This window comes from Dermatophagoides farinae, chromosome 4 (assembly GCF_024713945.1).
Source record: "Dermatophagoides farinae isolate YC_2012a chromosome 4, ASM2471394v1, whole genome shotgun sequence".
Classification (NCBI taxonomy): Eukaryota; Metazoa; Arthropoda; class Arachnida; order Sarcoptiformes; family Pyroglyphidae; genus Dermatophagoides; species Dermatophagoides farinae.
The window spans coordinates 4,046,958-4,070,438 of NC_134680.1; the positions used below are offsets into that span (position 1 = coordinate 4,046,958).

Here is a 23,481-nt window from a genome sequence, read left to right on the forward strand (position 1 = left end):
TTGAAGAACAATTTTTACTATTAGATTTGAATGCGCCGTAATATCTTCTATATCTACAGACACAAACATTAAAAATCATGAGACTTTTTTTTGTTGTTTGAAACTTGAAAAAAACTTTTTGAAAAATCAATCGAACAAAATACAAATGACAACACAAATAAATAATCGACCTTCACCGACGATTATGTTTTACATATACATGTATACGACATTGTTGCAATAATGATAATGATGATGATGATGACAGAAATCAAAATGAATACATCATAATCGTTATATTATGGCCACACCCTATATGTGATTCAAACATGTTTGTTTTTTGAGCATAATTTTTTTTTATTGATTAATGATTAATTCACGCACAATAGTAAACAATAATAAATTCAATATATATAAAAATGATCTGGTTTTTAACCCTAGAAAGGTAACCTACGTAAAATTTATGCTTTTTGCACTTCAAAATGTTCCAAAAAAACACTCACGATGCTAAGACAGCTGGAACCCCTTTCTATTCCTCAAGAATATATTTCTACACCTTTTGAAATAGAAAAGATCCAGTTTTTGCCTTTTATCTGTTATCTATAAGCTCAGGCGTAAAAGCTTGTACGTAAAATTTACGTATGGTTGCCTGAATCAGCATAGAAAAATTTTAGAAAATTTTGCTGAGAGCGATAGTTTCGGAAATTTTTCCCAAAAAACGTCATTTATGAATAAAAATAATTTTAATTTTTTTCTTTTTTTATCTTTTCACTTGTCAAAAACGTTTTTTGTCGCAATATTTTTTGAAATAAACGTATTTTCTGTTCATTTGTTTATGTTTTTCACTTTATTCAAAATTAAAATGCTTGCAAAAAGCGTTTAACAACGACCGGATGTAAACGTTGTGGCACCGCCCCCGTGGCGAATATCAGATAAAAATTTGTCAATCATGTTTCGATACACAATCATCGATTGATTAATCATATTTACAGGATCATTTTTCATTTTTTCTTGACGCTGTGATAATTTCAAAATTGACAATAAAAAAAAAAATTCAAAATTTACACCATATCTTTAATTTGATATTTTTGAACTTTCCACTTTTGAAAAATGATTTTTTCTTCTTTAATATAAAATAGAGGTGTGATTCAACGAATAAACGTTAAAATTTAACATAAATAATCGGATAAATAATTTTTATAGCGGAAATAAGTTAGGCATATCAACTACGTAAAATTTACGTAGGTTACCTTTCCCGCAATATCGATAAGGTTACCTTTCTAGGGTTAATAAGTTTAATTACAATTACTTCAACTGTATTCTATCTGTAAGTTATTATTCAAATTCATTGAATGTTTTTTTTTCTATTCGTTTATAATAATTTTTTTTCCACAAGATATGTACAACATAAACAACGTTTATGGCAACGATTAGGAATACCTGGACCGAAACCAATATTTTTACTTGGTACGGATCATGAATTAGGAAGACAATCATGGCCAAAATTAACATTGGAACGTTATCGACAATATGGAAAAATATTTGGATCATTTCAATTGCTCACACCGATATTAACGATTCATGAACCAGAGTTGATTCAACAAGTATTTATAAAAGATTTTCGTAATTATGCAAATCGTATGGAATTACGTACCTATCATAAATATTTCAATGAAAATCTATTCTTTACCGATATTGATAAATGGAAACGTATGCGTGCAATAATAAGTCCATCGTTTACTACTGGCAAAATTCGTTCAACCATACCAATGATGAATCAATGTATTGATCAATTATTCGAGCATTTTGAACGAAACATTCAACAATCAAATGGTCATCTCAATGTACGTAAATTTATTATGGGTCTTACGATGGATGTAATTGCTGCCACTGGTTTTAGTACGGCAATCAATTCAAATGATTCGACAAATGTTCAAGATTCGTTTGTCGAAATGGGTATGGCATTATTTCGACAAAATATTTTTCAAACGATTCTTGCAATTACAATGCCAAAATTTTTACTTCGATTACTACGAATTCGTTTATTTTTCAATGAAAAACCATATAATTATTTCTGTAATCTTGTAATACGTTTGATACAACAACGAAAACATGATAATGATCAAAAATCAGCCGATATATTACAGCTGATACTTGATGCTGAAGTTGACGACGATGTCATCAATGATGATAATCTTGATAATCTTATTATCACGATGAACAATGAAAGTAACCAGCAGTCGATAATAAATGAAAATAAGGAAAAAACAAAAAATTTACGTTCTACTTTGGCGAAAGGAAAATTGACTGAAACTGAAGTGATTGCCAATAGTGTTCTATTATTGATTGCTGGTTTCGAAACAACGTCATCGATTATAGTCCATTGTCTTTTTGAAATGGCATGGAATCCAACCATTCAACAACGTTGCTATGAAGAATTACAAGCCAAACTCGATGGATTAGATTATAATTCACATGAATATTTTGATATAATCATGCACAAATTACCATATTTTGAATCAATCATAAAGGAAACGTTACGAAAATATCCTCCATGCTCAATAATTCCAAGATCAGTATCGGTAGATCATTGTCAATTGAATGGTATTCCATTACAAAAAAATACGATTATTCATTTACCAACACATGCCGTACATCATTGTGAAGATTATTATCCAGAACCGGAAAAATTTCTACCTGAACGTTTTATGCCAGAAAATCGTCATAATCTTGTACCATATACTTATTTTCCATTTGGTCTTGGCCCTAGAAATTGTGTTGGCATGCGTTTCGCTTATCAAGAATTACATTATTGTCTATCACGTTTGTTATTGAATTATCATTTCGAAACATTACCTGAAACACCATCGATGTTGACATTCGTAAAAGGAACGCCAATAATGCAATCATTACCATTTGATTTGAGAATAACTAAACGTTGTTGAATCGGCCAATAATAAAATGCCAGATATGTAAAAAATTTAAAAATAAAACTCGAACAAACATTTATGACCAACATTCCAATCATACGTGGCAAGATTTTAGTCGTTAAAATCGATAAAAACCAGCCAATTATATGTGTGTGTGTTTCAAGATTCCACAAAAAAGATACAATTTCATCAGCTGCAATTTATTCATTCATTTATATATCATTGAGATAAATGTCATATTTTATCCACAATGAATAATTTGTAATTATTATAATTATTGTGGACAAAATAAAAGCCTCTCTTTTTTGTACAATCATCAATATTGTTATTCATCGTAATAATAATAATTATTATTACAATCAAAGATGTACAATGATAACAGAACAGAAAAAAATTTTGTACATAGATCGATCGAATTAAACAATCAATCAATCGATAATAATCGTGTGGTGATATCAAATAATAATAATAATAATCGATTTTAATAAATTCGGAAAAAATTATTCATTATGATAATGAATTTTCAGAGTGGAGATAAGAATCATAATAAATTCGTAAACGAAATTTTAAATGTGTGAATAATTTTTTTGCATAACAACAAACGTTTATAAATGAAAATCTCCATGAAAAATATGATGGCATTAATGAACATACACCATAAATAAAAATAAAATATCATATTTAATTCTATGAATGATAATGATGATGATGATAATAATAAATTTTTCATGTGATGAGGATTTCTGTTTGATTGAATTTTATTGTCATCATCACCATTGTAATCATAGTCATTGTATATGTCAATGAATGAATCAATCGATTCACTAGGATCTCGAACACGTGATAATTCTTGATTCATCCATCGTTGTAGTAAACCAGCTGCCTGTAGATGTATTATTCTGAAAGCAGATAAAAATATTTTAATTTAATTTCTATGGTTTTAATTTAGATTTACACATACAAATCATTGAATGGTTGATGATCATATTCAAATGATAATCGAACCGGTATTGAAACCAAAATTGGATAGAATGAATCATCACCATCTGGTGGTATATATATAGAGCCATCTCCCAATAGGAAACGAAAATATTGTAGTGTTTCACGGGCTGTAATCATGGCAAATTTTCGATCATCACCATTCATCATCGATTGTGATGCAATTATTCGTAATTCTTGTTCCATATCCTCTATCAGCCTAGAATTACGCCATATCGTTTGGAATACATCAAGTTTAGAATACTGAAAATCAAAGAACAAAATTTGATTAACCAATATGTGATCTATGAATTGTGTACCAGAAACTTACGTTGAAAACACGAACAAAACTTGTGTTGTTTAGAATTAATGGGATAATATTTTGTGAGTGACATTGTTCGGCAAACTGATGTACGGTCGTAATGCCATTATGAATCGGTATGGCCAAAATTGATGAAATACAACCACCATAAAATATGGTCAATATTAATGCCGAAAATGTCCAGAAAATTACACATATTTTAATTGATGTATCGAGATAACGTAGCCAATAATATGGTTGTCGAAACAATAGGCTTAGATTGATCCATAATAAATTCAAATCGATCGAGGATCGATATTGTTGTGAATTTAAACCGTTTTGATGATGTACTATTCGTATTGGTATTAATATACGGATTTTAAATTTATTCAAAATAATAAACACGATGAATACGGTGATTAATAGGAACCATACTTGATAAGAAAATGGTTTTAATAATAAATTGAAACCATTATGATTTCGTTCTGGCCATCTCATACCAAACGTTACATAATCCATCCAATGTGAGAAGAAAAAATTCATTCGTAAATGTCGATCATATGTCATCATTATACCACCGATGTTAAAATCCGTTTCTTTATAATGTAACATTCGAAACATTTCCGATATATTATCACAACGAATATATTGAACAGAAAAATTAAAATATTCAGCCATCGTATCGATTATATCCGGTTCAAGACCAATTATTGGTGATATTGAACCACGTTTCGATGTGTATGGTGGATCCTTTTTAGGAGATTAAAAACTTTATAAATTCAAATTCAAATTTAAATTTTTTCATATATGCTTACATCAAAAAATCCAATCTTAATTATTTGTCGTTGTAGATTTAATCGCATTTTATCGATTATGATGTTGTTTATAGAATTCAAAAAACCGAATGAAAAAAGAGAATATTTTCTTAAGAAAAAAAAATGAAAATGGTTTCATTTTTTTGCTACCATAATATGTTGTCGAACACAAAATGAAAAAGGGGTCGATTCCCATTAATTCCCATTAATTACATTCTCATACACACACACACACATAAATGAGAAATCGAAATAATATAATTATTATCGATCTTCATAAACACGATCCAGAAAAATTGATTGTTTTTTTCTTTGCTTTTGTTTTTGGTGAAATAGGAACATTTATTGTTTTTTTTTCACATATTAATCAACTAAATTTCTGTGTTTTATAATGTGAATGAATTTCGAACAAAAATGTTTATACGTTAGAATCTCTGTAAAGAATATGATGATAGCGATTATTATGCACCATAAATAAAAATAGCAAATCATATTTAATTCTATGGATGATAATGATGATGATGATAAAAAATTTGTCATGTGATAAGGATTTCTGTTTGATTGAATTTTATCGCCATCATCACCATTGTTATCATAATCATTGTATATATCAATGAATGAATCGATCGATTCATCGAGATATTGAACACGTATTAATTGTCGATTCCTCCATCGTTCCAGTAAACCAGCTGCCTGTAGATGTATTATTCTGAGAACAAATAAAAAAACATTTAGTTTCTATGGTTTTAATTTAGTTTTACACATACAAATCATTGAATGGTTGATGATCATATTCAAATGATAATCGTACCGGTATTGAAACCAAAATTGGATAGAATGTTGAATCATCACCATCTGGTGGCGTATATATAGAACCATCGCCAAATAGGAAACGAAAATATCGTAATGTTTCACGGGCTGTAATCATGGCAAATTTTCGATCATCACCATTCATCATCGATTGTGATGCAATTATCCGTAACTCCTTTTCTGTATCGTTAATCAGCCGAGAATTACGCCATATCGTTTGAAATACATCAATTTTGGAATGCTAAACAATAAAAAAAAATCGATCAACCAATTTTTCAAATTATGATTTAATATTAATAAAATACATACGGAAAAAACATTAGCCCAACTTGTGTTATTACGAATTAATGGGATAATATTTTGTGATTCACATTGTTCGGCAAATTGATGTACGGTCGTGATGCCGTCATGAATCGGTATGGCCAAAATTGATGAAATAAAACCACTATAAAATGTGGTCAATATTAATGCCGAAAATGTCCAGAAAATTACACATATTTTAATTGATGTATCAAGATAACGTAGCCAATGATATGGTTGTCGAAACAATAGGCTTAGATTGATCCATAATAAATTCAATTCAATTGATGATCGATATTGTTGTGAATTGAAACGGTTTCGATGCTGTACTATTCGTATTGGTATTATGATACGGATTTTAAATTTATTCAAAATAATAAACACGATGAATACAACGATGAATAGGAACCAAACTTGATAGGAGAATGGTTTCAATAATAATGTAAAACTAGTAGAATTTTTCATTGACCATCGTGTACCGAACGTAATATAATCCATCCAATGTGTGAAGAAAAAATTCATTCGTAAATGTTGATGATATGTCATCATTAAACCGCCAATTTCGAAATCAATCACTTTATCCATTAACATTTGATTCATTATCGATCGATTATGACAATGAATATAATGAACAGAAAAATTAAAATATTCAGCCATTGTATCAATTATATCCGGCTCGAGACCAATTACCGGTGATGTTGAATCACGAATCGGATTCGCTGATGTATATGGTGGATGATCCTGTTTTGTATCAAAAGGTAATACAAAACCAAAAAAAAATAAGAATAAAATAGATTTCAAACATATCGATTAAACTTACATTGAAAAATCCAATTTTTATCATTTTTCCTTGTAAATTTAATCGCATATTATCGATTATGATAATGTCGTTTATATCGTTGGAATCGTAGAATTCAAATGAAAATATTTATTCCACTGCGAATCCAATGAAAATTCATTTTTCTGATTCTTTCTCACTGGCCCTAAACTCTCTCACCACTTAATGTGAAAAACGAAAAAAAAAAAAATAAAAGGATTCAATAGTCATTAATTTCATTCTAACATTTGAATATTTTTTTCTTCTATAGACAATCAAATTGTTGATTGAGAAATCCGACCGATAATTATCGATCATCACAATTCGAGGTGAGAATATTGCGTTTTTTCTGGAACTTTAATTTTTTTTTGTTTTGTCTTTGTTTTGGTTATTTTTCTCTTCATCGTTTGTTAATCAAATTTGAAATTATAATTCTTATCGATAATGAAAATTCAATTATGAATATAGCCATACAAATGGTAATGCACCAGATATGTAATAGAAAGATTAACTTAAATTCTTCATAGGTATATTGATGTAATGAAATCTGCTCCACAGCATCATCGATAAATTGATTATTTTGTTTTGAAATTTTTGCCATTTCTTTAGATGATTGACGATTACTTAATTCATCGCGTAACCATTTCTGCACTAAACCAGATGATTGTAGATAGAATATTCTGGGTAGAAAGAAAAATTTTTTTTTGTTTGTTTTTGAGGTTTCAAAATTAAAAAAATTCCATTTTTACACACATACAATATATCGAAAGATTGGAAATGTTCAAAAGATTTTCGTACTGGTATCGATACAAGAAATGGATAGAATGATGATTCGAATTGCAATGGTGGTAAATATAATAAATTTTTCCCATAATGGCATTGATAATATTGTAATGAATAACGTGTAGTGATTAATGAGAATTTTTTACCATTCAAATTCTGTTCAATAATCATTTGTATGCCTTCTTCAGTATCGGATATTTGTTGAGTTTTTTCCCAAATCATTTGAAAATCTTTTCGTTTAGACATCTGTGATTGAAATAGAATTTTCTTGATTAAAATCAATTTAGTTTATGATCAATATTATAAATGTACAGAAAAAGTTTTTATAGCACTTGTATTGGCCTGAATCAATGGTATAATATTCTGCGAATGACATTCATCGGCTAAATGTTGAATCGTATGAATATAATGATTTGCTATGGCCAAATCTGATGATAGAAAAACGCCATACATTGTCGATAATATTAATACCGATAAAATCCAAAATGACATCATAATTTTAAATGATAAATGCGTTGATCTTAATGGATGATATGGTTGACGAAAAAATAGACCTAAACTGATCCATATAATATTATTATTATGATAATCATTAAAATATCGTTGATATTTCACAATTAAATTGCTACGAATTTGTTTCATCATATAAAACAGAAAAAAGATGGCCAATATCATCATCCATACTTGATTGGTGAATGGTTTCAATAATGAATAATAATTAATCGATGATTGTTTAGCAGTGCTTGTCATGAATGTAACATAATCTATTAGATGTGTATAAAGATGATTGGTGACCAAATTTCGTTCATAGTTCATCATAACACCACCGATACCAAGATCAATTTGTTCAGTTTCCAGCAATCCGATCATACCATTAAATGAACCATTCGACAATCGATATCCGTAGATATTATTACAATCAATGAATTTGATTGTAAAATTAAAATATTCGGCAATCGTTCTGATTACTGATGTATCGATACCAAACAATCGATCATTATTCAATGATTGTATCATGATAGATGTATATGGTAGATCCTGATTATTATTAATTTATTTTAAAAATAGAATAGAATAAATTGTTATATGAATTCTAATAGATAGATAAACATACATTATTATATCCAACAATTAAAGTTTTTGCTTCCAAATTTAATCTCATTATTATTGCGTTGTGAAAGAAATCGTTTTTTTTCTGTTGTCCTACTGAAATGAATAAAAGTGAAAATTCTTAATTATTTTCATAAAAACAAATTCCTATAAAATATCATACCATACTAATTATTATTATACGTCATGGTGTTGATGATGAATAACTATGAAAATGAATCGATCGATTATCGATCAGATACGAATGAAAAAAAAAACATTCCAGTACTTGAATAAAAAATTTTTTCGGTACATAAAATTCACATTGATTTCAACATAAAAAAAACGAAAACAATACATCGATCTAAAATGATCTTGATGACCTTGATGATTAACAATATTTCGATCAACAAATGAATCAATCCATCATCAGTTTTCTTATTAATTTATATATTAGATCACGAATAAATAGATGGCAGCATAAGTCATTAATCAACAATTATGGACAACTGGAAAAATTGATCAACGAGTAAAAATCGATTACACACACACCCATTTTTCGTGAATACACAAATCTATTATTTTGAATTAATTATTTGGAATATATAACTGAGAAAATTAAAATTTAAAAAATTTTTTCGATATTTTAAAATTTCTACAATACACATTAGTATGGAGATTGTGTTAAATGTAAGATACATTTGAAATAACATTTGAAGATTTGTTGATTATGTACGAATAATAGCATAGACTGAATCATCTTTATGATCATGGTAATCATAGTGACGGGGAACATTATATTGTTGTTTTTTGTTAGTGTTTATCATCAATGATCTAAACTTGTTTGCTTTCATTTTTTCCCGTTCAAACCAATGTTTTATCAATCCAGATGATTTATATAATGAAAGTCTAATGATGAGAGACAAAAAAACAAAAAAGAAATTTCAAAATTAAAAATCAAATATATATTATTATATAATAATAACAATAACAATATAATTACAATTTATTGAATGATTGTAAATATTTGAAATCATTTCGAAATGGAAAAGAAATCCATGTCATTGAAATGGATGAACCGGAATGATTCGGTGGTATGTAATACAATTGTTTTTCATCGCCACCATTTTGATAATATTGTAATGTTTTCCTATAGGAAATGACAGCATATTGTTTGGCTTTCGGGCTATAATTCATTTGTCTTATAAGCAGATTTAGTGCAAGTTCATCATCATCACTATTTTCCGTATAATCATATAATCTTCGATATGATTCCTGGTGATTAATCGATTATTATTATTATTATTAATATTCTGGTATATTTTATTCATTAATAATGGCATTTATTTACCAATAAAATTTTTCCATTAGCACTATTTAGTTGTGTGAGTATAATAATTTTATTTTGTCCACATTCTTCGGCCAATTTATCCACCGTATCGATTACCATTTTTGTGGGTATGGTCAATGTTGAAAATAGAAATGTTCCATATAAAATATGTAATACAATAATGGCCATACACCATATGATTAGACAGAATTTTTCCAATTTTTTCATCCATCGTAATTGCTGATATGGTTGTTTCAATAGAAGCCTGATGGCAATGTAAAAAATATTTGCCCGATGATGATGATGATTAAGAGATTTTTTACCCGTGTTTTTCATTAATAATGAATTATTGAAATAAATTTTAAACTCTTGAAATATCAGAAATAGTGATAATGAAAGCCATAGGCAAAGCCAAATTTCTTTGGAAAATGGTCTAATTAATAAATCAAAATTTATTTGATTTTCCGGAAAAATCGTTGCAAATGTAAGTCGATCAACTGTATATGGATAAAGAAATTTGAAATGATTGTAACGTTCATAGGTCATCATTATACCACCGATGCCGAAATCAATTTCCTATGATTATGATTAATTAATTTTATAATTAATAAAATTACAATTTTTTTTCTAGTGAATAAATTTACATTATCAATTAATTTACGTAACAATCCTGTCCATGTTCCATTGGACAGTTTGGCGCCATATTCTCCATGACAATCGACCAATTTGATCGTAAAATTGAAATAAACACTCATCATTTTAATAATTGTTAATTCGATTCCGCCGAATCGATCCATAATGGTATATGGTGGATCCTACAAAATAAACAAACCAAATAATCGATTGTAGAAAGATTAAAAATAGATAGAAAAAAAATCATATTAAATCAAATGTAAACTTACATTATTTAAACCGATTCTTAATGTTTGATTTTGAAGATTCAATAATGTTGCCATTCAAAAACAAAAGCAAATGAAAGAAAAAAATCGTCGAATCTTGCTGTCGTTATTGTCACCCGTATGAATGGTATATGACGTGTTTTTTTTTCGCCCGATTTATTCGAACAGATATTTAACAATGAACATTTCATGATTTCTTCGCTATCAAACACAACCACCGATCGGTTTATTAATTACATAGAAAAAAAAATCAAAATTGTGGTACATTCAAATAAGGATACATTTGTACAATATAATAATAATTAGTCTCATTGTTTTTCTTTTTTTTTGCAATCTCGAACATTTTTTTTTTTTTTTGACTCTGTTTCTCATCATTTAATGATCGTTCATTAGGTTACACTTTTGAAAAAAAACACAACCATCTGCTGCCACCTTTTGGAGAACATAGTTAACGTCACAAGATTATGTGATTGATTTTTTTTTTTTTTTTGAATATATTTTGCCAATTCTCAGGTACATAATGTATATATCAAACTAAAATGTTTTTGTAATGTCGATATAATCTTTTGGGAATTCTGGTTCTATTTTGATCATCATAATCATTTACCGAAAATTTTCAATATCATCATCATCATTACATCTCGATACAAAGAATATTTGTAGAAAAAAAAAATTCATTTCTCTCTTTTTTTTTGTCCCAAAGATCTCTTTCGGGATTTTCTTTCTTGTTACACCATTATATTGATAAATTTATGAATATTTCATATTTTCCGAAGAAAACGACGACGACGACAACAAACAAACAAAAAAAAAAACATATTATGATCATATCATTTTCTTTGAAACATTTTCTCTTCCAAATTCTCATGATGATGATGATGATGATGATGTCCATATAAATTGAAATCAAAATGACCAGATGAAAATAAGAAAAAAATCAATTATTAATTGCCATCCACTTACATCGAATATTGGTAAAATTTCAATCACGGTAACATCCGTACTTGTCAATGTTCATAGTGGAAAAAAATCCATGTAATTCGTAAATTCTTAATTTCTAATTCAATTTAGCATTTTTAACATGAAATTTATTTTATTCTGCCCCGAAATATTTGAATACAAGACACATTAATGTCAATAATGTTAACATTAACATTAATTTTTCTTTTATGGCTTCTTCTTCTTCTATTTGCCCAAAAAATTGAATGGGAAATGAATCTTATGATATAAAAGGATGAAAAGTTGAATAGAATGATTGTGAATGAAATAAAATTCAAAATATTCAATACATACAAGGTACACAGAGAACAAAAAAAAATAAATAAATAAATACCAAATAGAATAATAGAATGATATATGTAGGTGTAAATAGGTTGGTTGGGTAATTTTTCCTCATCATATATGATGATGATGAAATTCTCAAATTTTTTTTTTTACAAAAGAATTTGTCGATGGTAGTGATGATGCTGTTTTTTTTCGCTTTTATTCCAATGTTTACCTGGTTTTCTTTTCTCACTTTTAGTTTTTATATGATGAATATTTTTTTTTTTTTTTTTGTAAAAAATTCAACAAACTTTGAACATGTTGAATTCCGTATAAGTAAAAAAAAAATCTGTGAATAAAAACACTTGAATTTGAAAATGTCAACATTGAACATATGCATTTTCTTTTCTTTTTCTGTTTTGTTTTGTTTTGTTTTTCTGGTTTGTCAAAACAAATCCAATTCATTCATTTATTCAATAATAATAATAATCATTTATTATATTCAAATTTTGAAATTTCACATTTAAACATTCACTTGCTTATTGTGTTATAGCTCATTGTATTGTAGAATTCCTAATAATTTATTGCCCACAATAATCCATTAAATACATGATGATCGTGCATTATTATAATCAGAATAATAATAAAATAAAATGAACCAATGATTCGTGATATCTATGGTGATTCCAACGAAATTATGGGGCCATAAGAATGGTATTAGAGAAAAAAAATTATGGAAAATATTCACGTAAAAATGATAATTCTTTTTTCCTTCTTTTTTTTTGCTTTTTCGGCTATAATTTTGATTTTATAATGTTTTTCAAAATTGTAGATATAAATGTAGGTTTGTGTGCTTGTGTGTGTGTGTGTGTGCGGAATATTCTTGATTCAAATAATTTCAATAATAATTTTCAAACAAAAATAGAAATATCGAATGAAATTTGATCGGATTAAAATTGTTTTATTTTACTTCATTTTTAATGTTTTCCATTTTATTCTTCTTTTTTTTCATTATTTTGCCATTTCCATATCTGTAAAGTGTCATCTGTCAATTTGTCAAGTTTAAAAAAAAAAAATTTTTTGTGAAAAAGGAAAATCAATTTGTATAGATAAATGAATGGATGGTTGGATGGATTTAACAATTTCAAGATGATGATGGTGTTGCTTTTCTTGATTAATAAAACAATTGAATGAAAAACACTTGAGTTTGAAAGAGATGAAATTGAAAGAAAGAAGAGGTGGGTGGAGAAGAGGTGAAATAAATTCTTGGAAAAATAATAAAAAAAAAATGTTGTTGAGATAAGGTTGGCACTGTGGATTTTTTTAGGAAAATTCTTCATTTTCAAATGTAGGATTGAATTGTAGATAATAGGAGGTTTCAAATTGTTGTTGAAATAGGAAGCAAAAAAAAAAAAACAAAACAAAAACAAAAACAAAATTCATTCATTGATCTCGGCATCAATGAAACAAATAATAACGATGACGACGACGATGATGATGATGGTGATCAACGAATAACGAACAAAAAGAAAATTGTCAAAATTCAAGAAAAAAAAATCAAACTTGGTGACACCAACAACAACAAAATCAATTTAGTTGTCTTGTTTATGTTTTGCCTTCAAAAATGTTTGAATGTTTGTGTGTGTGTGTGTATGTTGTTGACAGTTTTCTTTTGTTATTATTGTTATTTAAAAGAATAAATATTCTCAAGAAGATTCGTTGATAATGTCAAACATGTCTGTTAAATGCAATCGCAATCGAAAATAACACATATTTGATCTATTTAGACATGAAAATTCTTGAAGATTCAATAAAATGAATTTATTTTATCAATCTTTTTTTTGTGTATATGTGTGTTATTTGATAAATAATTTTCTTTTCAAACATTTCAATAAATCATTATCGTTATTTATTAATGTTGCTGTGAAGATTGATTTTCCAGTTGTTGTTGTTGTTGTTGTTGTTGTTGATTATGATGTGTACAATGATGATGATGATGATGTGATATGGATGTTGCTGTACAATGATGGTGTGTTTTATTAAATGTTTGATTATCATCTTTTGTTCGTGTACAGATACATGCATGTCTTACAATACGACGTATTGCATTCCTAGTACGTGTTAACCATGAACAATTATTCTGTACCATTGAACGTTGACTATATGTTGATAATTTTGATATTGATTCCGGTTCATCTGATTTTGAAAATTTCATAACAAGAATTTCGCAAAAATAAACGAGGTCAAAATGGGAAGAGAAAAAAAGACAAAAAAAAAATTATTATCGGATGGGCCAAACAGAATTTATTTTATTTTTTTTATAATGGGCAATTATTTCTGCATGCATAATAAATCAGGTTTGGTCTGTATTGTTGTTGTTGTTGTTGTTCGATCATTATTATTAATGATTCAATGGATTTTGAAATTAAAATTTATTTTCCTAAACATACAAAAAAAACATGCTTCTATAAAATTAGCGTCTAGCATAACTAAATTCTGTATGATGGAACAACAACAACAACAGAAAATACTCACGTTTTAAATGTTTATTATTTTTAATATCATCATTTAAACGTCTGACAGCTTGATTAATGATATCCGATACGATATGTTTCGATAATTCTTGTGCTTGTTCCAGATCCATTTCCTTGAATAAAATGATGATGATGATGATGAAAAAAAGAATAAAAAAAATTAATTTTCCATTTTTCTTTCGTAACAAAATCTAGCAAATTTTGTTTTTTCTAGTGAAAAAAAAATAAAAATATTTTCATATTTACCGATTCAGGTGTTGTAGCACAATCCACTTGATGTTCAATCATTTGTGCACTATTTGCCATCATTATTTTCTGTTCAATTCTATTTTGTTGTTGCTGTTTCTGTTGTTTTGTGGTTTCAACAATTTTTATCGATTTTATTGCTGTTGTTTGATTATTATTATTATTATTGCTATCGATATTTTCATTATTATTGAACGTTTTTTCAGTCTTATTTTTATTATGATGATCACCATCATCATCATTGATCATCACAATCGATCGTTTTTGGTCATTTCTATTATTATTATTATTATTATTATCATCATCATCGATGAATTGTATCGATTTTTTCAATGATTGTTTTTGTTGTCGTTGCTGTTCATAAATATTATTATCGGAAAATTGATTGATATCCTGATCATCTTCATAATAATAATAATCATCATCGTCATCATAATCTGGACTACTACTACCTGTCATTGTTTGTTTGTTTTGTTCATCTTGTGAATCATCATTTGTTTTAACTTTAAATTTATATTTTCTTTTCTGTGGTGGTGGTAATTCAAAGCTCGTTTCTTCTACAGGACTTGGTGTACGTGGACCAGCCAGATCGATCTGTATTTCCGGCGTGTTCTGTGATTTGCAAATATATAAACATGTGTTTGAGAGAGAGAGAAAAAAAAACAAAAGATAGAGAGAGAGAGTGAGAAAAAAAATCGATCAATCAAAAAAAAACAAAACAAAAAAAAAATTCAAATGTCAAGACCAGAAACAAAAATTTAAAAAAAACAACAACAACATGCTAATCATTATCACCAGGAAGAAGAAAGTGGAAAAAAAATTCTGATGACCGTATAAGAATCGATCTTTAGAATATATTAGAATCAACAAAATTCAAATCACGTTCCACATACATACACATAGACATTATGTATGTATTAATATGTGTGTTTGTGTGTGTATAAATCGATCGAACAACGAATGATAATCATTGCATGTGTCATGTGATATTTTCAAGCAAAAAAAAAAAAATTTCCAGAAATCAATTATATTTTTGCCATACTATAATCATCAATATTGTCATCAGAAAATAAATAACCAATGTAATAATTTTCAAAATAGAAATTTCCGATTTGAAAAAATGTCCATTTATAGACAGTGGTAAGGTTAATGTGATGTTAGAATACATTTTACTTACTATTAGAAGCCATAGAATAACCAATAATAATAATAATAACAGTGTGTAGTTAGAAAATGAATCAATTTTCATTACGTAAATACATCAAATGAATGAAAGAAAAATTGCTATAATTTATTCCCCGAAAATGTCACATCATTATCATCATCAAATGTTTGGAATAGAATCGAGAATTTTTTTTTTTAATTCTTTTCATTGATTCTTCCCCACACACACATTTTACGTGACAATTTGGAAATTTTTTTCCATCGTTGTTCGTCGTACTGTGTAAATGTTTAAGAAAAAAATGGTCCGGCAAATATTTTCGATCGATCAAATTGAATGAATGGATAGAATGAAAATGGGAATCAATCTATCAAGTATAAAGAAAAAAAAAATAATAAAAAATCTACACTAATTTTACTAACTTGGAGAAAAAAAAGATTAAAAAAAAGTGAAAATGAAACTACAGTAATGGAGCCGGAAAAAAGTTTTGCAAGTTCATCACTAAGTGCGCACACAGAATTTTTTCAGAATTTATTTTAGTAACATACACAAAAACCATTATTCACTCGTCGATTGTTTTCATTTTGTTATGTGGTTTTCATCATGTTTTTTTTCTATTTGGTTATCATCATCATCATCATTGAAAAAGAAACTTGACAAGAACAGAAAATTAAAAAATAAATAGCTTATTAAAAAAACAAACAAACATCTGTTTTTACATTTCGCGTTGATGATGATGATGATAATAATCCAAAATAAAGTTTTGAAATTTAAAATTTTCTTTTCAAATTGATCTTTCCATTTCGATAAATCGGAAAAAAATTCGCATCTTTTTATTCGTTCGCCCATATTTTAAAAGTTTCTATGGGAATAAAAATAACTCGAAAAACAAACAAAAACAAACAAAAAAATAAATTCCACGTCTTTTCATAAATAACGTTTTTTTATGATCCTGTTCCTGTTGTTGTGTGATAAGCACTTTTTTTACAAAAAAAAAAAAAAAAAAAATAAATGCATAAATGAAAAAATATATACTCATTTATATTGTGTGTGTGTGTATGTTTGCTAAATTGTTTATTACATATATACAAAACATATATTTCAGTTTTTGGTGAATTTTTTCTTGTTTTTTTCTATTGAATTTCCTGTTTTCATCATCTTTTCATTTAATTTTTTTTTTTTTGGTACCATCGAAATTTTGTTATATAAGCTAAAACATCGTTGATGATGATGATGATGATGTTTAATTATCATGTCACACAAATACACACACACAACGGTAATGTGTTGTTGCCCAGCAACCAAACTATTTTTCGATTTGATGGAGAAAAAAAATGTCATTCTAATATAATGATGATGATTACAACCATTTTCATCATCATCATCATCATCATTTTATTATTATGGTTAATAATGTTGGAATTTTTTTTTTTGGATTCGTTTGAAAGAAAGCGAAATTTTTTTTGTTTTGTTTTGTTATTGTTTCACAAAAAAAAGAAAATAACGAACATGAGAAATTTAAGAAAAAAAAATTAGAAATTCCAAAGAATCTAAAGAGAGAGAGAGAGAATGTGACAGAAAAATTTTCTGAGAAAATATAAAAGAATTTTTTCTTTGTTCAAATCATTAAAAATGCAATCAAATATGATATGAGTGTGTGTGTGTATTGTGTGTGTTTGAATTTGAATTTGAAAGTTGTAATTTAATCATCATCATCATCCACAATAAAAATGGTGAAAAAAGAAAAAGTTTTTTGGTAAAGAAAATCATCAAGGAAATAAAATAAAAAAAATCAAATAAAATCAAACAGACAAAACACCTTACCTCATTAAAATCGATATTTTTCTTTCCTGTTGTTGTTGTTATTGTTGTTTCAGTCCAGAAATCAGATCTATTCTGACCTGATTGATTATTTGTTTGATTTTTTGTTGTAATAGTATTATCAGGTGGTTTTTTATTCATTATCTGTAATGGTAATGGTCTTGGTGTTGCCGTTGTTGTTGTTGTTGTTGTTGTCGATGGATGTTTATTATCATTAAAATTGGTCATCATTTGATCATCACATGAATTTTCGTCATTTCGATTATAATGATGATGATGATGATGATTGGATGATTTTAAAATCTGATTATCATCATTATGATTTGTTTGTGTTATGAATGCTAATTTTTGACTTGCTTTTACAATCGCTTTAGCCATTAATGTATCTACTAATGTTGATGCCATCTGACGACATACATCTTCATGATGATTATGGCTATCACCGTACATAATTTTCTTATTATTATTATTATTATTATTATTATTATTATTATTATTATTATTGACAGATGAGGAGAAAGAAAAGAAAGATGTAGTGGTGGTGGTGGTTGTTGTCGTGGTAATATTGGAGTTAAAGGAAGAGGCGGTAGCTGTTGTATTTGTTTTGGTAATTAGAGCATCATTCATAGTTGCAACATGTTGTTGTTGACGATTATGCTGATGAATATGCTGATGAATATGGCCGTTGGATAATGAAAATTCGTTTTTTTTTATTATTGGGATTTTATCACACCTACTCGCACTCACACAAACACATTAATTGTTGACCTACACACAAACATACACAATGACGGCAATTGATGACGTTGATGAATGAATTTCCGATTATTATTAAATCCGAGAATTCATTTATTTTTATTCTGTTTTTTTTTCAATAAAATTTTGCTCTGCACACAATCGGTTCGGAAATATCGATGATTCGTAGCAAAAAAAAAAAAAAAAATGAAATGAAATGAAAAAATAATCAATCATTTATCATCATAAACAAATCGATTAACAAAACAAAAAACAAACAAATAGACACAAAAAACGGATGAAAATATAGTTCACATAATATTTGGATCAAAAAGTAGAGTCAAATTTCAGGTTTTTTCATCAAATTAAACAAAAAAAAAAAAAAAAAAAATTCAATTCAGAATCTTCAAACCAAAAGCAAAAACAAAAAAAACACTAGCGTTTTGCAGCTAGAATGGTAATAATAACCAGAATAAATAAACAAACAAAAGAAAATGCAACATATCATTTTCATAATAAGAAACAGGAATAATGATAACGTCAAAAAAAATAGAGAAAAAGAAACAGAAATGGCAATAATAATAATGATGATAATAATAAAATTGTGACTAAAAAAAAAAAAAAAAACAGTAAAACAGAAAAACCGACTCTTACGTCAAAAGAATCATGGTTGGGAGCACTCTCTGGAACACACACACACACACACACACAATAGACTGGAAAATGTAAACACACAACAAAGTAACAATAAGAATATAAAAATAATGATGATAGCATGAGAATAAAAATAAAAAAAATATATATATTGGAACTGTTGAAAAGAATATTCAAGAAAAACCGTGTGTGTGTCTGTGGATTTAACTCAAAATAATAAAAAGACTGTTTGTTTATTCAATTCAATTCTATTCAATGCACTTGTTTAGTACAATTTTCAGTGTTGTTTTTTTTTTTTTTTTTTTGATTTTATGGTTGGTTTCATCATCATCATGCAATTAGTTTTTGTAGAATTTTTTAGAAATATTCTTTGTGCTATAGCAAATCTTTTTTGGTGATGATAAAAAAAATATCCACCAAAATCAGGTATTAAAATTCTTGATTCTTCACAAAAATCTTATTTGGTTGAATGATAAATAATAATTTTTTACATCTCATTATTCAGCTATGGTTGATAGATTTTAACAGAATTAAAATCAAACTTGAACATTATCAAGCTGAAATTGTTAATCAAATTTTGGATACAATTTCTACATTTTCTTCATTTTTTTTGTACTACAAAATAGTTTCAGTCACGTCACATAGAATATTGAATTAAATCAACACAAGATTATCGATTATTATTCATCGATGATGAGCAAATGTATTCTAATGGAAAAAAAACAAAAACAATAAATGGAAAGAATAGAGAAAAATAAAAATTCTTCTTTGCTTTGTTTTCTAAAATCATCAAAATTGATTGAAAATGAATCCACACACATAATTAATCAATGTTAATCCATTGGAACGTGATTTACAAGTTGATTCGGTAACCACAAGAATAAAAAAAATAAAACATTTGGGCCAAAAAAAACAAAACACCAAATCCGATTATACATACCGGAAACCGATGAACAAAAAATTGTTTAGAAAAACCGGAAATTATCATTTTCCAATTTTCAAGTGGAAAATTACAATGAAAAACAGTGTTATCCTTTCTTCTATTGTAGTTGGTGTAATGAGAGAAAAAAACTGCACTAAACATTTCACGATTTTTGTAATTATTATTATTCTACGATTGTTAATGATAATGTGGGCGGTATAATTTGTGTGAATGATGAAAAAAAATCACCTGAAATGAGCCTATAATTATTATTGTTATTATTATTATATGATAGAAAAGAATTTTTTAAATACCGGTTTCTTCTCAGAATTTATTTCAGGTTAATCTTTTTTTTTGTTTTCATTCGATCGTTATCGTTTATTGTTTTTCCGAGATTTCGTAACTATCTGAATTGAATGTAATATGTTGTTGTAATGGTAAAAAAAACATTAAGTTATTTTTTTTTGTTCCACTAAAATGAACAGAAACACAGAATAGAAAAAAGTTCACTGTTTCCGTATATTATTCAGAGATAAATAATGTGTGCAAGAATTATTCTGGCATATTTTTCAGTGAATAATGAAAATAAAGCAAAAGAAAAACTTTCTAAGGAGTAGAATTCAACTGTTTTTTGTTTCATTATGTGTGTGTGTGTGTGTGTGTGTGTGGGTCAGCCAGTGTAAGAAACGAGAAACAAGAACTAACAAACAAACAAACAAAAAAATTCTCACACACATGGTCAACAAGGAATTATCGACATTTCATATCATTTGTCTTGTTTTTTTTTTTGCTATACATAAGGCAATTTTAAGTTCTCATTTTTTTCAAGAATTTTTCGAAAAAATTTTTGTTTACTCAACAACCTTTTTTTTGATGTCAGTTTGATTGATTCTTTAGTTTGATAACAATTTCTTCCGCTTTCTATTTTTGCAAACATGTTACATTCTATTTGATTGGTTTTTTTATGTGTGTGTGGATAAATTTCCATTTGATTTAACAGGATAGGTAGATGTGTACAAATACAGTAGCATCATCATTTTCAGGTATTACCGACATGGGCTACAGAAAAAAAACAAAGTTGCTTTAATCAGGAATTTTATTTTTTTTTTGCTCAGAATCATCAACATTATGCCTACTTTTAAAATCTTTTTTATTTAGTTACTAAATTTTTAGTCGAAAAAACATTTAATATTTAATGTTAATTCGCATAACATGAAACATTTCTTTGGAAAAAAGGTTTAATTTTTTTAAATATAGTAATTCTTGGAACAAGTTTTCTTGGAAAAGTTCTTGGATTCTATCGATGATATAAAAGCTTGTCAATTTGTTGAATGGATTTTCCAATTGAGCATTTTCATTCTTCTCATTTTTTTGTGTGTGTGTGTGTGTATGTCTATGTCCATTAGAGAAACACACAGAATACATATTTCATCATGGAATTATTTATTTTCATTATTTTTTCTCATCAATTGATGATTGCAAAAGAGAAAATATAAGAAATTTATCGAATCGAGATAAGATTCTTTGATTTCAGGATACTATGTATCTCTATCTTGACAAAAAAAAAACAACTTCAAAATAATCAAAAAAATAAATAAATTGACTGAATGTGAGTTTGGTTCTTTCAAAATTGTCCAATTATAATTGAAGGTATCTACGAAAAAAAAATGATGAAAATAAAAATAACCGTATCACAATATATGGTGGTTAGTATTGGAAATAAGTATTGACATTTTTTGAACAACAGCATTGCATAAATAATAATAATAATGATGATGATCGCTAAGACTTAAGATAAATAAATTCGCTCTCGATGGAACTCATTATATCTCTTTTTTTTCATTTTGTAACAAGAAAAAAATAATCGCTTGCTAAATCTCAATTCTTATTCTTCTTTTTTTTTTGCTATACGAAACGCTAATGATTATGAACTTGAAACCAGTTCAATATATATGAGAAAAACTTACCGTTATTGATGATTTTAACTAATATTTTTTTATTGTTCCATAAAATATTGGCCATTTCTGTATGATGATGATGATGATCGAATCACCAAATAACCATTGATATGAATACGATAAATAAATTGATCGATCAATTATTCAATTTGTTTTGTTTTTCAATTCCGAAGATTCCGAATAATGATTTTTTTTTTGAAAAAAAATCGATCATCGAAAAAAAAACAAACTTAATGATGGCGTGTAAGATTTTGTCGATTCTCTCTGTTGAAATGTAAAAGTGTATAAAAATCAAAATCAAAGTAATAAAAAAAAGGAACCGATTCAAATGAAAAATTTCAATTCAAATCACACATACACACACACACAATGAATCGTCAACTAAATAATAAACAGACAAACAAACAAACAAACACACACCACCACCACCACCACCAATGAATAAACCAAATTGGGATTCTATTTGGAAGAAGACACGATCACGATACATACACGCACACACACACACACACACACACAATAATAACAATAACAACCACCATACACAGTCAATGATGATGATGAAGAATTTTGATTTGTATAATTTTTTTTTTTGGAATTGGCAATTGCGCATACATTCATACATACACACCTTGTAATTCTTGTACAAGCACAATAACAAGCCGAAGCGGCAGCAGCTTGATGCCCTGAATTAAATGAAATATAAAAACGGTAACGGTGAGAAAATATAATCAACAAAAAAAAACTGCGGTTCGTTTCCAAAAAAAAGTTCCATGATGATGATGATGATGATGATCATCATGAATCATTGAATCAACCAAACAACCACTACTTCTAGTATTCTATAAACTACATGAAAAGCAAATGAATGAATGAATGAAAAAAATTACTGGAACCTGGAATGAATGAATGAATGAAATATATATTTTTGTAGCACCAATTTTCCAATACACACACAAGAACACTGCTACCACCACCACACCTACTCGATAGACATTCAATTGGATTCTATTAACAGCAATAACAAAAACAAGAAGAAGAGAATGGGAATAAAATAGGACCAGATATAAATTTTTTTCTTTTCTTTTGAAAGATTCATTGAAATTTCAATAGTTGTTGTAGTAGCAGTTGTTGTTGTCGTTGTTGTTGTTGTTA

The 23,481-nt window shown here is 27.5% G+C and overlaps 5 protein-coding genes across 10 annotated transcripts; 1 reads left to right on the top strand and 4 right to left on the bottom strand.

The window, feature by feature from the left end:
• Positions 1–22: 22 nt before the first annotated feature.
• Positions 23–3,219, top strand: LOC124500531 (cytochrome P450 3A9). 3 transcript variants are annotated; one of them, XM_075729851.1, is made up of 3 exons: positions 23–406; positions 1,264–1,306; positions 1,376–3,219. In XM_075729851.1, exon 3 carries the CDS (start codon positions 1,620–1,622, stop codon positions 2,922–2,924), a length of 1,305 nt encoding a protein of 434 aa, XP_075585966.1. In that variant the 5' UTR covers positions 23–406; positions 1,264–1,306; positions 1,376–1,619; the 3' UTR covers positions 2,925–3,219. The 3 variants fall into 3 exon arrangements, with proteins under 3 accessions (XP_075585966.1, XP_075585965.1, XP_046920571.2); XM_075729850.1 differs by having other exon boundaries at positions 25–424; positions 1,274–1,306; XM_047064615.2 differs by having other exon boundaries at positions 86–410; positions 1,266–1,306.
• Positions 3,220–5,306: 2,087 nt separating this feature from the next.
• LOC142597462 (uncharacterized) lies at positions 5,307–7,062 on the bottom strand. The gene is made up of 4 exons (XM_075730238.1): positions 6,934–7,062; positions 6,123–6,854; positions 5,771–6,054; positions 5,307–5,712 (listed from the first exon to the last, which is right to left on the bottom strand). The coding sequence occupies exons 1-4, from the start codon at positions 6,979–6,981 to the stop codon at positions 5,367–5,369; spliced, it is 1,410 nt and encodes a 469-aa protein (XP_075586353.1). The 5' UTR covers positions 6,982–7,062; the 3' UTR covers positions 5,307–5,366.
• LOC124491136 (glutamate receptor-like) lies at positions 7,003–9,278 on the bottom strand. Of its 3 annotated transcripts, XM_075730240.1 has the most exons (6): positions 8,987–9,278; positions 8,828–8,919; positions 8,026–8,751; positions 7,688–7,959; positions 7,405–7,610; positions 7,003–7,112 (listed from the first exon to the last, which is right to left on the bottom strand). In XM_075730240.1, the coding sequence occupies exons 2-6, from the start codon at positions 8,873–8,875 to the stop codon at positions 7,069–7,071; spliced, it is 1,296 nt and encodes a 431-aa protein (XP_075586355.1). In that variant the 5' UTR covers positions 8,876–8,919; positions 8,987–9,278; the 3' UTR covers positions 7,003–7,068. The 3 variants fall into 3 exon arrangements, with proteins under 3 accessions (XP_075586355.1, XP_075586354.1, XP_046909708.2); XM_075730239.1 differs by lacking the exon at positions 7,003–7,112 and having other exon boundaries at positions 7,321–7,610; positions 8,828–8,916; XM_047053752.2 differs by lacking the exon at positions 7,003–7,112 and having other exon boundaries at positions 7,321–7,610.
• Positions 9,279–9,359: 81 nt separating this feature from the next.
• On the bottom strand, positions 9,360–11,301 carry LOC124490250 (uncharacterized). 2 transcript variants are annotated; one of them, XM_047052721.2, is made up of 6 exons: positions 11,035–11,301; positions 10,777–10,947; positions 10,687–10,708; positions 10,154–10,629; positions 9,806–10,077; positions 9,360–9,711 (listed from the first exon to the last, which is right to left on the bottom strand). In XM_047052721.2, exons 1-6 carry the CDS (start codon positions 11,086–11,088, stop codon positions 9,531–9,533), a joined length of 1,176 nt encoding a protein of 391 aa, XP_046908677.2. In that variant the 5' UTR covers positions 11,089–11,301; the 3' UTR covers positions 9,360–9,530. The 2 variants fall into 2 exon arrangements, with proteins under 2 accessions (XP_046908677.2, XP_075586356.1); XM_075730241.1 differs by having other exon boundaries at positions 10,154–10,708.
• Positions 11,302–13,234: 1,933 nt separating this feature from the next.
• LOC124489769 (uncharacterized) lies at positions 13,235–22,809 on the bottom strand. Its single transcript, XM_075730237.1, has 5 exons — positions 22,336–22,809; positions 18,061–18,944; positions 15,075–15,686; positions 14,830–14,941; positions 13,235–14,490 (listed from the first exon to the last, which is right to left on the bottom strand). Exons 2-5 carry the CDS (start codon positions 18,682–18,684, stop codon positions 14,207–14,209), a joined length of 1,632 nt encoding a protein of 543 aa, XP_075586352.1. The 5' UTR covers positions 18,685–18,944; positions 22,336–22,809; the 3' UTR covers positions 13,235–14,206.
• Positions 22,810–23,481: the final 672 nt, after the last annotated feature.